The sequence below is a fragment of the Uranotaenia lowii genome, chromosome 3 (genome assembly GCF_029784155.1).
Source record: "Uranotaenia lowii strain MFRU-FL chromosome 3, ASM2978415v1, whole genome shotgun sequence".
Classification (NCBI taxonomy): domain Eukaryota; kingdom Metazoa; phylum Arthropoda; class Insecta; order Diptera; family Culicidae; genus Uranotaenia; species Uranotaenia lowii.
In genome coordinates, this window is record NC_073693.1 from 221,103,213 (window position 1) to 221,115,670 (window position 12,458).

The window sequence follows — 12,458 nt, forward strand, 5'->3', positions numbered from 1 at the left end:
CCCCATTGAGTCTCGACATCGAGATCAACCGAAGCTATTTGAGCAGTACCGTCGATGTTGTCTTCGCCTGGATGAAAAGTCACGATGCTTCCAAGTCGCCACTGCTTTCCAACCAACGTTATTAGCACGCACCGTTTCTTCACAAGAATCGCCAGGTTGCGATGAATCTTTCCACGGTGAATTCAGAGTAGCATAAAGTTCGGCCTGTTTATGGTTCAATTGGCACACACGTGGAAGAGGTTTGGGTTTCCTAGGCTGAACAGAACCTGACATCACCCAGCCCAATTCTGTTTCTGCTAGGGTGAGGCTGCTGTTGCTCATTTTCAATCTACCATCTCGTACCAAGTCGAAGAAGATTTCGTTACCGATGATTACGTCAACCGGATCAGGGACATAGAAAGCTGGATCTGCCAATGTAAGACCGGTCGGAATTTCTAATGTTCGTGTATCTACTTCGCATTGGGGTAGGTTGGCAGACACAGATGGCACAACCAAAAATTCCAGCTCGGAGGTGGTAAAGCCTTTGGCACATGATTTGATGCGTGTCGAGAGAGTATAATTCACACGGGTCTGAGTGTCGTTGAGTCCACTAACCGGAAGTTCAACTGGTCGCATATTGATCATAAGCTTGGAGGCCAAACTCTCACTGATGATATGACTGTCGGATCCGGAGTCAAGAAGCGCTCGGCACTTAACAGTGGAGCCATTCTTCCCGACAATTAGCACTTGCGCTGTCGATAGTAGCACCTGCTTAGTGGCTGCTCCCAAGTGAGCACACATTGTTGCAGTGGTGAACTTTGATGTTGTTGGCGTTTCAGCAGCACCATCAGCTTCCATCTTTGCGCTACTGGTTAGGTTGGTGGGATGCAAGAAACTGTGGTGCTTTCGATTGCATCCTTCCACCTTGCACCCTTGCTCGGACGGACACTCACTGACTTGGTGAAGTGCTCGCAAGCAGTTGAAACAAAGACTGGCCCTTGAGACGACAGCTTTCTTGTCCGGCAAATTCATTTGTTGGAATTTGGGGCACCGGTAGATGGAGTGATCTTCCTTGCAGCAGGAACACGACTGCTTCGCCATCTGGAAGAATGATCTTGCAGCTGGTTTCAGACCGTATGTTGGGCGTCTAGCAGGAACTGTTGACTGCTGCCTTGCTGGCTGCTCGGAGCGACTTGTGCGCAGCAGAACTCGTCCTCTCTCTCGCAGGAAGTCAACGAATACTTGGAACTCCGGTAGCTCGTTCCTTGGAAGTCTCGTCTCCCACTGCTCTTGGGTTTCCTTGTCCAGTTTTTTATACAGCACATTGACGATGAAAAGCTCAGCCAACCCTTCTACTGGGAAACCATGACCGCGAAGAGCATCGACGTGTTTGGTGCATGTTTCGACCAGCTTTGCAATGTTTTTACCTCGATGTTCGTTGGTGACTTTCGGACAATCCAGTATGGCGTCAATGTGTGTATCCAAAATCAGTCGTCGGTCCTCGTAGGCGTTTTCCAAAATCCTCCACGCTAAGTCATAATCGTTGGTGTTTATGACATCTTGGTCGATTTTGTCCTTGGCATCGCCTAACAACGCGTTTCGGAGATGAAGGATTTTCATGGCGGGAGTCTCATTGGCGTAGCGCTGCATGATGCTCTGGAAGAGGCTCTTGAAGCTGAACCAATTCTCCGGGTTGCCATCGTAGACCGGAAACGGAGCGTGCAATTGTGGAGCGGCAGCTTGCACGTATACGTGTTGCGGGGGAACTGGTCGAGCCATTTCATCACTGGTCGATGGGAGAGCGGGAGTAAGACGATTAATTTTTGTTTGCAGCTCAACATACAGTTGGTTATGGAGCGCCTCGAATCGCAGGTACTCGTCTTTTTCTTCGTCCCGTTCATCTCTCGGTGTGATAGCGACGATTTCCAAGTGCACCTTATCGAATTCTTCCTCACATTTGCGTAGTACTTCCAGGTGCAGCTTGAGCAAGTGAATATTCACGGTTTCGAGATTCAGGGAATCTTGAATCCGCAACAATTTGCCAAATATTAACTCACGGCGATCGAGAAGACAGGACAGTTCTCGAGCCATTTTTCGTTGCTGGTCGCGTAGGTCCTGGGCAGTTTTCTGTTCCGCAATAGACGGCAGAATATTTCTCGGAACTTTGCCTCCAGGAATTTCACGGCGCGGTGTTTCAGATTCCGACATTTATTTGCACTTTTTATTTTTGCACCCGCAGGTGGCAATCACTTTTTATTTTTTCCTCGTGTAGGAAATACTTTCTTTTCAAAATTCAGTTCACTTTTTAATTTAGCCAAAATGGCTGACAGTTTTTCTCACTAGTGCCTAGGGCACGATCACACTCGGCACCAAGATGGTGGACTGCGTTAACACTAGTGCCACGGGCACACACACACTACTGAACAGTCAGACTTTTCGCCAAGATGGCGGATTTTTTCACTAATGTGCCACGAGCACACACACACACACACACACACACACACACACACACACACACACACACACACACACACACACACACACACACACACACACACACACACACACACACACACACACACACTGCTAAAAGTCACAGACTTTTCTTCGTCAAGATGGCGGATCTTTTCACACATTTGTGCTTCGAGCACTTTTCACCAATATGACGGAATGTTTTAGAGCTTGTGCGATGCGCACACACACAGTCATAATTTGGAAGCAACGGATTTTTCCAAAATGGCGTCGAGCCGAAAATTTTCGCACACGGTACGAATTCCATCGCGATAAACTTTTCGATAGCCGGAAATCATTCGAAATTCCTCAGGCTATCCGGATCGATTAGGACCAAAATGTTTTTCGCACAGCTCAGGGAATTTATCGAGAGGAAAAAGCGAATGATTTTTCGGCTAGAATTGGTAGAACAAAAAACGCGTCTGACTTGCACAACGGTTAGATTTATTCTGATTCACTTCAAATAGACAGTGGTGCCAATATAACTGAAATATAAGTTAAACAGAAGGGCAGCCCAATTTTTGGAACGTTCAAAAATAATTTTAACCCCATTAGAGTTTTTTTCAAACTCTTGGATTGTTCTTTTCTATCTGTTTCTGATTACCATTAAGTACATAGATTTTCATCTGGATTGTCATCTGTTTTAAAATTTGATACGTTGGCAAATATAGAGTCAAAACAGTTTAAAATCCATATTAAGCTTAAATGAATACTATGCATTTGAACATATTTACGAAAGCAGATTAATTATAATTTTTTCGGCAAAGAAAAGCTATTAAGATGAGAAAGTAAAGGGAAATCAATTTTCTTACAATTATCAAGCTTTTTAAAATCATTCCCCGGATTAAGCTTATCCTTTCCAAAATCTAGCAGTATGAGGTGAAATTCAACTAAAATTTATGTAGTTCAGGGGTGAGCAACCCGCGGCCCGCGGGCCGCATGTGGCCCGCGAGACCCTTGTGTGCGGCCCGCGAAGCTTTTTTCAAATTTGTATGCCTTTTTTCTACAATGAATAAGTAAGGAAAATTTCAGATTGTTAACTTTTTTCTGGCATTTTAAGCGTTTATTATGTTCTGTTCAAGGCTTAAATGCAATATAGTTTTTTGGCGTAAGGTAATAGTGTTTTTTTTATTCAGCATGCTTTTTTCTTTATTATTAAACTCCTATCACTTTGAAACTGCAAGTATTTGTAAACCGCTGCCTGCGGAACATCATCCGCGCTTGGTGGCCTGGCAACTGGATCTCAAATGAGGAACTACATCGCCAGTGTCATCAAAGGGCGCTAGAAATCGAGATTCGGGAACGTAAGTGGAGATGGATTGGGCACACGCTGCGGAAAAATGAAAACGAGATTTGCAGAGAGGCGCTAGATTGGAATCCAGAAGGTCATCGAAGAAGAGGCAGACCCAGAAACTCGTGGCGGCGAAGCCTAGCCGCTGAAATCCGAACTGTCGACGAGAATCTTGACTGGGACCAGGTGAAAACGCTGGCTCCGGATCAGAGGTGCCAGGTGTCCTGATTTATCAGGATTTGTCCTGATTTTCGAGAGACCGTCCTGATTTTTCAAAAACTCTCGATTTGCCCTGATTTTTGAAAATTTGTTTCTAAAATGTCCTGAATTGTCCTGATTTTCTTAAAAACTTCTCAAACATTATAGAATTTGTTGTTTAACTATGAAAAAATCGAAAAAATCTGTAATATAATATTAAAAGCCCTTTTAACAGATGGAATTCTTCGGTTCAGACGATATTTAAATTGTGTTTTTCGAAATGAACTGCATGCCAACCAAGAAGCTGCATAATGCCGTTGTATTAATTAAGGCGTTTACATCACCTGTATTGCGCCTTTATTTATGCAATCTAAGCAGAGCTGCTTATTAATTCCATGAATCAAGAGGTGTCCTGAAAAATCCTGATTTTTAGATTTGCGTTGTCCTGATTTTTGATGAAACCACCTGGCACCCCTGCTCCGGATCGTCAACAGTGGAGGTCTTTTACCACTGCCCTATATGCACCGGTGGATCGGCGCGGGATCATTACACGGAAAATAATAAAAAGGTAAAATTTACCGAGTTAGCAAAGGTGAACGCTCGTGAAAGCCAAAAAGGTAACTTCTACCTCTTCGAGGTGAAACTCACCTCACAGTGAGGTAAAATTTACCTGAATCGAGGTTGAAAAAAAGGTACAATTCACCGAGAAAAAAGGTGAATCCAAAAAAGGTAAATCTTACCTCGTAGCGAGGTAAGAATTGACCTGAATTGAGCTCGATAAAAAAGTATAATTCACCTAGAAAAAAAGGTAAATCCAAATAAGGTAAAACTTACCTCGTAGCGAGGTGTAAATGACCTGGATTGAGCTAAACAAAACGGTACAATTCTTCTAAAAAAAAAGTAACTATTCGCCGAACCCGTTCATTGAGGTTAAGCTGTTTTGTCATTCTAGGAAAAAGTTTTGCTTTGTGCCTAATATGTGAAAATCGGAATAGAACGGTAAGTGTTCTTAAATAACATTTAGTTGTGCTGGTGCTCGTCATAATACTATTGATTTTGTTTCAGATCGGCCCATAGAGCTTTGAAGTGTAATTCCACGTCATCCTCCAGCCGGAAAAGCCGAACCTGACCGGATTAGTCGAACGAAGGAGGCCATGAATGTACGCAACGCAGGTGGATTCAGCGGCCATAGCGGCTCAGAAGAACGCGAAGCCGAATTACCAGTCCCTATTTATCTCCAATAAATATCATTTTTGAAAGAATTTTGTATTTTTTTATTTCTTATTGAAGAAAACAATCAAAGCAACCAGCACCACCAACGGTATTATTTACTATTTTGCTAGGTGAATGCGAAAAAGGTAAAATTTACCTTTTTGCTAGGTAAATTGAAAAAAAGTAAAATTTACTTTTTTGCTAGGTGAATGAAAAAAAGGTAAAATTTACCTCAAAATAGGGGTGGAAAAAATTCACCTCGCAAAAAGGTAAATTTTACCTTTTTTTTATTTTCCGTGTTAAGTAAGTAAGTATCACTTTGAGAGCAAAATCCATTAAAATGAGTCGGTAGAACAGCAAAAAATCGGAACCTACACATGGTCGAAGGAATTTCGAAGCCGGTTTAGTGAAGTTTACCTTTTTTCATTCCAAGCAAAATTATAAAGGCTTGTTCTGTTAGCATTCAAATACTGGAAAAAAATTGAACCGAAAACTTGTGATATGGACAACATGGATAAATTGAGTTATTTCACTTATAATTCGCAATCCCCATTACCAGAGTCAAAATATAGCTTAAGAAATCCTATCGCAATGATATCTAAATAAGATTAAAAATAATAATAAAAATGTGAACAAAAATTCTAAAATCAAGAATGAAGTTTTGAAGATAGTTGCTTAAAAATACATAAAATTGAACATTTTTCTGTGATTTCGACAACCTTGCTGAACATGCAATGTTCAATGCAATGATCCAATGCAGAAGTTCAATGTAAAGAAACGAGTTTTTTAACGTTTGTAGGAAAAAAATCTAGGCTTTGAGGACAAGTTTTAATGGTGAAAAAATCACAGAAAGTCAAATAGCGATTCAACATCCAACGCTAAGACGACTGTGATTTCTTTAAAAATATATATTTATCAAACTGTTTTTTTTTTTTTTTTTTTTAAATATGTCTTTATTTGTATCAATTCATCATTACATTTATATTACATTATTACATTAAATTAGGTGTTCAGCTCAATAATGAACTGTTCAAAGCCCTATAGGTAACTAGATAATAAAATTTATTTATAAGATTTAAACTTGCTGAGCGCAATCAAGTATTTAATGTATGGAGAACATCCTGTAATGGTAAAAATATTTTAAACTTAAAACTAAACACTATCCTAAAATAAAACTAATTATAAAGAGAACGAATCTCTGCGATGGAAGAATGCATCGATTTGCCTCTGAAGTTGTAGATGATTTTGTTGGCCATCTCTTCGATCGATTCAATGCCCGCAATCCGATGAAGATCTTCGGTGCTGTGCCAAGGTGGAAGCCGCAAAATCATTTTCAGAACCTTGTTCTGAATCCTTTGGATGGCTTTCTTCCTCGTCGCGCAGCAGCTAGACCAAATCGGAACTGCATACATTATCGCTGGTCGAAACACTTGCTTATAAATAAGCATCTTACTCCTCAGGCAGAGGCGGGATTTCCTGTTGATGAGAGAATAAAGAGATTTAGTGTATTTATTACATTTAGATTGAATATCTTCAATGTGATTTTTAAAAGTAAGATTCCGATCAAGTGTGAGTCCCAAGTACTTCACGTGATCAGACCATTCTAATGAAACCCCATTAAAAGTTATGGAATGATTTTCATTAGGTTTTAAAAATTGAGCTCTTGGCTTATGGGGAAATAAAATAAGTTGAGTTTTGGAAGCGTTAGGAGAAATTTTCCACATTTTCAAGTAATTCAAAAAGGAATTTAAATTTTGTTGCAATCTACTGCGTACCACCCGTAAATTTCGACCTTTGGCTGAAAGCAAAGTATCATCAGCAAATAATCTTCTACCTTTTCCTTCTGGTACATCAGGAAGATCAGAAGTAAAAATATTGTATAAGATTGGCCCAAGTATACTGCCCTGAGGGACCCCAGCTCTAATGGGTGTCCTTTCAGAGCATGAATTTTGATAGCTTACTTGTAAGGTTCGGCTAGTCAAATAATTTTGAATAATTTTGGTGAGATATACAGGAAAATCAAATCGAGCTAATTTAGCTACTAAACCTTTGTGCCAAACACTGTCAAAAGCTTTTTCAATATCTAGAAGAGCAACACCAGTTGAATAACCTTCAGATTTGCTAGCGTTAATCATATTAGTTACACTCAAGAGTTGATGTGTAGTAGAATGTCCATGACGAAAACCAAATTGTTCATCAGGGAAAATAGAGTTCTGATTAATGTGAATCATCATTCTATTCAAAATAACTCTCTCAAATAGTTTACTTAAAGAAGGAAGCAAACTAATTGGTCGATAACTTGAAGGCTCTGAAGCACTTTTTCCAGGTTTCAAAATTGGAGTTACTTTGGCATTTTTCCATTTATTGGGAAAATAAGCCAAGTGAAAACATTTATTGAAGATTTTAACTAAAAAATTTAAAGTGCTTTCAGGCAACTTTTTAATAAGAATATAGAAAATCCCATCTTCCCCCGGAGCTTTCATATTTTTAAATTTTTTGAAAATCAATTTAAGTTCATCAATATTTGTCTCACAGGAACTTTCAAATACATTTTGCTTAGAAAAAATATCATCAAATTCAAGGGAAATTTGAGCATCAATTGGACTAACAATGTTTAAATTAAAATCATGAGCAGACTCAAACTGTTGGGCTAATTTTTGAGCTTTTTCTGCGTTAGTTAAAAGAAGTTTATCCCCATCTTTCAAAGTAGGAATTGGCTTCTGGGGCTTTTTCAGAATTTTAGTTAATTTCCAAAACGGCTTTGAGTAGGGTTTTATGTCCTCTACTGCTTTAGCAAAATTTTCATTACGGATGAAATTTAAACGACGTTTGATCTCTTTTTGAAGGTCGCAATAAATTAATTTCAAGTAAGGATCCCTAGTACGTTGATATTGGCGTCGACGAATGTTTTTCAGTCGTATCAAAAACTTGAAACAAGTTGAGCACCACTGACTCTCAGTGTGTGCTGCACGGCTAACTTTTACCCAAAACACAAACACGCAAAACCCAAATCTGTAGCAATTACAATTATTTACTAATACGACATTTTAAAAACTTAAGCTAGCTTACATATTTACTCACGGGCCCGTTTTCCTACTCTAACATCAAACGCACAACAATCATATCACAGCTGCTTGGACGGCACAGGTGTATCACAGCTTTAATTTTCGTATTGCAGTCGTATCCGGTTTACTGGCAACCCTGCCTGGCTGCACTGCTTCGACGGGCGTACCGCAGCTGCCCGGAGCACTTCCGCCTACTTCCGGCTGGCTCTCGCAACGTCCGCAGCTTGATTTCGCAAAAACGGGACTCGCAAAACCAAGATGGCGAAAATCGAGTCCCGAAAAGCGTTTGGCTCAGCTCCCAAAAACGACCTGCCGATTGTTAATTTTGGCTTTACATAAACTCCTTTTTCGCACAGTAATTTGGCTACTCACCCGCTAGGGGTCGCTTTCTTCCTGCACCTCCAATTCCCAACGTCGGATGGGTGAATACCAGGGCAGCAGTTCCGTATGTGTTCTGTAAAGGCGAAAGTGTCTAAACACCTTTTGTGGGAGGGGATTTTCAATATGCTTCACTCACCCTACTACCTGGTTTGCGCAGCTTAAAATATTCTTTCGAGCTCTACTTCCTTCTCTCAGCACAACGCTAGCATCAACCTACGATGAGAGGCGAGTTTTTAGATAAGAAACAAAATGAATCCTTACTGCTTTACCGTTGCTTCAGCAGAGGTTGAATCTTGTCAGTGCTGGCTCGGTCGATGCTGCTACGTGTTACCCACAATCAGTTGTCTGGAAGCTGGAGGAATCTAAATTGGTTTATCTGATCCGAATAAAGTGGTCGTGCTGTCTCACCTTTTCACTGAGCAAATCCGGGATATCGTCCTTGATCGGCTTCGGTTCCGGTACACCAATGATAGCAGGCACTTTTTATTCACCGCGATGACGAATCTAACCGCTTAACCGTGTTCTTGTTCTGGTTGCTTGTTGATGATTGTTGTTGATCGTTGCTCTTTGTTTATGTTGTTTTCTCCACGTGCGCGTTTGACGGCTACACTCTTATTTCTATACACTCATCTTTGGTCTATTTTTGACTCAATCACTACACGCTCAGAACAAAATAGCTAGACAAACTTAATTATAATGCTACAAACTGAAGATCATCATCAATTAAAGGTTGATTAAATTTATGTTTAACTTTGGGTATTGAAGCGGCTTTAGCATTGACTATTGAAGTTGTCAAATTTTCTACAGCCAAATCAATATCTTCAATTGAATTCAGTGGAACGTTTACATCTAAATTACGTTCAATAAAATTCCTATATCGCTCCCAGTCAGCTTTTTTAAAGTTAAAAGTTGATTTTAAAGGGTTTTCAATGGGACTTTGGGATAAAGAAAAAGTTACTGGAAGGTGGTCTGAATCGAGGTCCGCATGAGTAACTAATTGACTACAATGCTCGCCTAAATCCGTTAGAACCAAATCAATTGTGGAAGGATTTCTAATCGAAGAAAAACAAGTATGCCCATTAGGATATTCAACAGTGTAATAACCTGCAGAGCAGTCATTAAATAAAATATTCCCATTTGAATTTGATGAAATATTATTCCAAGATCGGTGTTTTGCATTAAAGTCACCAATAATAAAAAATTTAGATTTGTTTCTGGTGAGTTTTTGTAAATCTCCCTTCAAAAAATTTTTCTGTTCACCGCTGCATTGAAAAGGCAAATATGCGGCAATAATTATAATTTTCCCCATAGACGTTTCTAATTCAATTCCAATTGTTTCTAAGACTTTGGTATTGAATGAAGGAAGAAGTCTAAATTTGAGACGACTATTGATGACAATAGCTACACCCCCACCTTGTCGATCAAGTCGATCATTTCGCAAAATTTTAAAGAAAGCATTGCTTTTCAAGTTATTGTCCGGCTTTAAAAAAGTTTCAGTGATGGCAGCAACATGTATGTTTTGGGTTTTCAAAAATAAAAAGAATTCATCTTGGTTAGCCAGCAAAGATCTAGCGTTCCAATTCATAATATTTAAACATCTATTTGGATCCATGAGGGAATCGTTAAGTCATAATAATTTTGTTAGCATAATTAAAAGAAGTTTGGAAAGCTTCAAACATTGAATTTGCTTTCAACATAAGTTGCATCATTTCCATTAAATTTTGATGCAAAAATTTTAATTTTTCCTCAGTAATCTCACCCAAATCAACAAAATTGTTAGGATCAGAAAATGAAGGAGAAGAACAAGTATTTGAATTTCGGGGATTTTCCCAAGCCTTCGCATGAACGTTGAGACTTGGTTTTTTCCCATTTTTATTAGTTAAACCTGAAGAGGGAAACCCGCATACTAAAAAACCATATATCAAACAGTTTATACAATACATCAACGTCTTCAGTAAAAGTGATTGTATCTGTGAACGTAGCTGTTCTTTTAAACTTTACTTGGCCAACGATAAGAACGAAATATGTACAATTATGTGAAAACGTGATTATATCTGGAAAGGTGATAGTATGATACAACGATTTCCTTCTACTTTTCTTTAATCATATGTAGGAAATAATAGTAAAACCGTAAAAAATAGTAAAAAATAGTAAAACCGAACTCGAACCGTTACACATACCGTTCATCCCTTCTGTCATTCACGTCAAAATGAACGAAACGCTCGGTCAGAGATGCCAGATGGTTTTGTACAAAATTAGTACACATTCATGTAAAGTTTTAATTTTTTTACTATCATCATACTAAACGAGATTGATCTCTTTGATTTACAAGATGCTTTTTACAATTGTTAATGCTTCAATTGAGGTTATGAAAGATAATTATGAAAGTTTCTTTACGAATCCATCACGCAGAAAAAAGAAGGGGAGTCGATTCAACAAAACGTTTTGTCATTTTATTTAGTTTTTCCGATGCATATTTTTTAATTCTGTTCATGAAAAAATCGAATGAAAATAATTACAAAATTTTATTATTTGTACACACTCATTTTTTATCAGTGGAAATCAAAATTTGGTTCGTTTTTAAACGAAAAACGAGCTAAATCCATTAATCGTGTATTTTGTTGGGGCATGCATGGAAAAAAGAAAAAAAAAGTCGATTGCCGAAAAAAAATGTTGACCCGCGAGCGCGAACATATCCCCGGATGGACGGAGCTTTTTATCCTGCGATCGTATTTCGGCCAGCATGCCGTCATGGTAAGTTGCTCACCTTACTTTACCCAACCGTTCTACCAGACATTATATTTTGGTTTCAACAGTTTCAATATCTTTTTTTGCTTCCCTCTTTGCGGTAATATTCCAGCTGCCGCATCCCATCAGACGGTCCCAGAAAAATTGTAGGTTTCATCGAGGGTGCCAATGCCAACGAAGCCCAATGCCCAATATTTATCAGAACACAGAACAGCGAACGCAGAAATTCCAGCGCGATTGTGTCGGTGCATATCCTGTTCCAAAAAATCTGGATCGTGTGTGAAAGCGATTCCGACCAATTTTGCTGCATTAAGGAAGCTAACGGAAGCCGTCCCCAGAGCCAATTGGAATGGTAATTTATTAATTTTGCCAATTTAATGATGTGTGAATAAAGAAAATAATTTATAAATCTTTTCTTGGTGAATAGATCCGAAATTTCTTTAAATCAACTTTTTTTTTAATTTGAAATTGAAAACAAAACCCTCAATGATTCCAATAATAATGATTTTGTAATTCTCAATCCAATTTTATTTTATTGTTTTGACAGAAATTTCGAATCATTTTTAAAAAAGGTGTATTTTAGTTTCAATCAAACGATAAGTTCAAATCGAATCGATGTTTTTTGTCAGTGTTATCAAAAATATATTTGTGCTTTTTCCCAACCAAAATTTTTATTATTTTTGGTCGAAATCTTATTATTTTTAAAATATATTTTTCTGCGTGATGGACTTAATTGTGATTTTAGTTCATTGCATGTTAAAAAACAACAAACAATTACAAATTTTGCAGAAATCAGTACACATTTATTAAATCTTCCGGTTAGGAATTCATCTTTCAACGACTATTTCTCATTGATTCCCTCCACTTATTTTATAAATCCTTGCCTGAGATGTAAATTGCGAGCTTCACGGAGAATCTCTTAAAAATGAAAGTAGATCTGTGTGAAAATTTGAGTGAAGCTATTTATTTCTCTATTTGACTCTTGCGAGCCAGCTAATCGCCAATAACAATTTTCTAAGAATAAACACAATCTCAATAAAAGAAAAGTTCTAACTCAAAAAAATCGGTAAAAC

General features: G+C 38.5%; 1 protein-coding gene and 1 long non-coding RNA gene across 2 annotated transcripts; both read right to left on the bottom strand.

Moving 5' to 3' along the window:
- Positions 1-24: 24 nt before the first annotated feature.
- On the bottom strand, positions 25-2,187 carry LOC129753104 (uncharacterized). Its single transcript, XM_055748907.1, has one exon. The coding sequence runs from the start codon at positions 2,185-2,187 to the stop codon at positions 25-27; it is 2,163 nt and encodes a 720-aa protein (XP_055604882.1).
- A 6,369-nt stretch (positions 2,188-8,556) lies between these two features.
- On the bottom strand, positions 8,557-9,255 carry LOC129758264 (uncharacterized). The gene is made up of 4 exons (XR_008739931.1): positions 9,046-9,255; positions 8,907-8,989; positions 8,774-8,850; positions 8,557-8,710 (listed from the first exon to the last, which is right to left on the bottom strand). It is a non-coding gene; the product is annotated as an uncharacterized LOC129758264 (long non-coding RNA).
- Between the last annotated feature and the right edge of the window lie 3,203 nt (positions 9,256-12,458).

Coding starts and splice junctions, on each gene's coding strand:
- LOC129753104 (XM_055748907.1), bottom strand. CDS start 2,187: ATGTCGGAATCTGAAACACCGCGCCGTGAAATTCCTGGAGGCAAAGTT.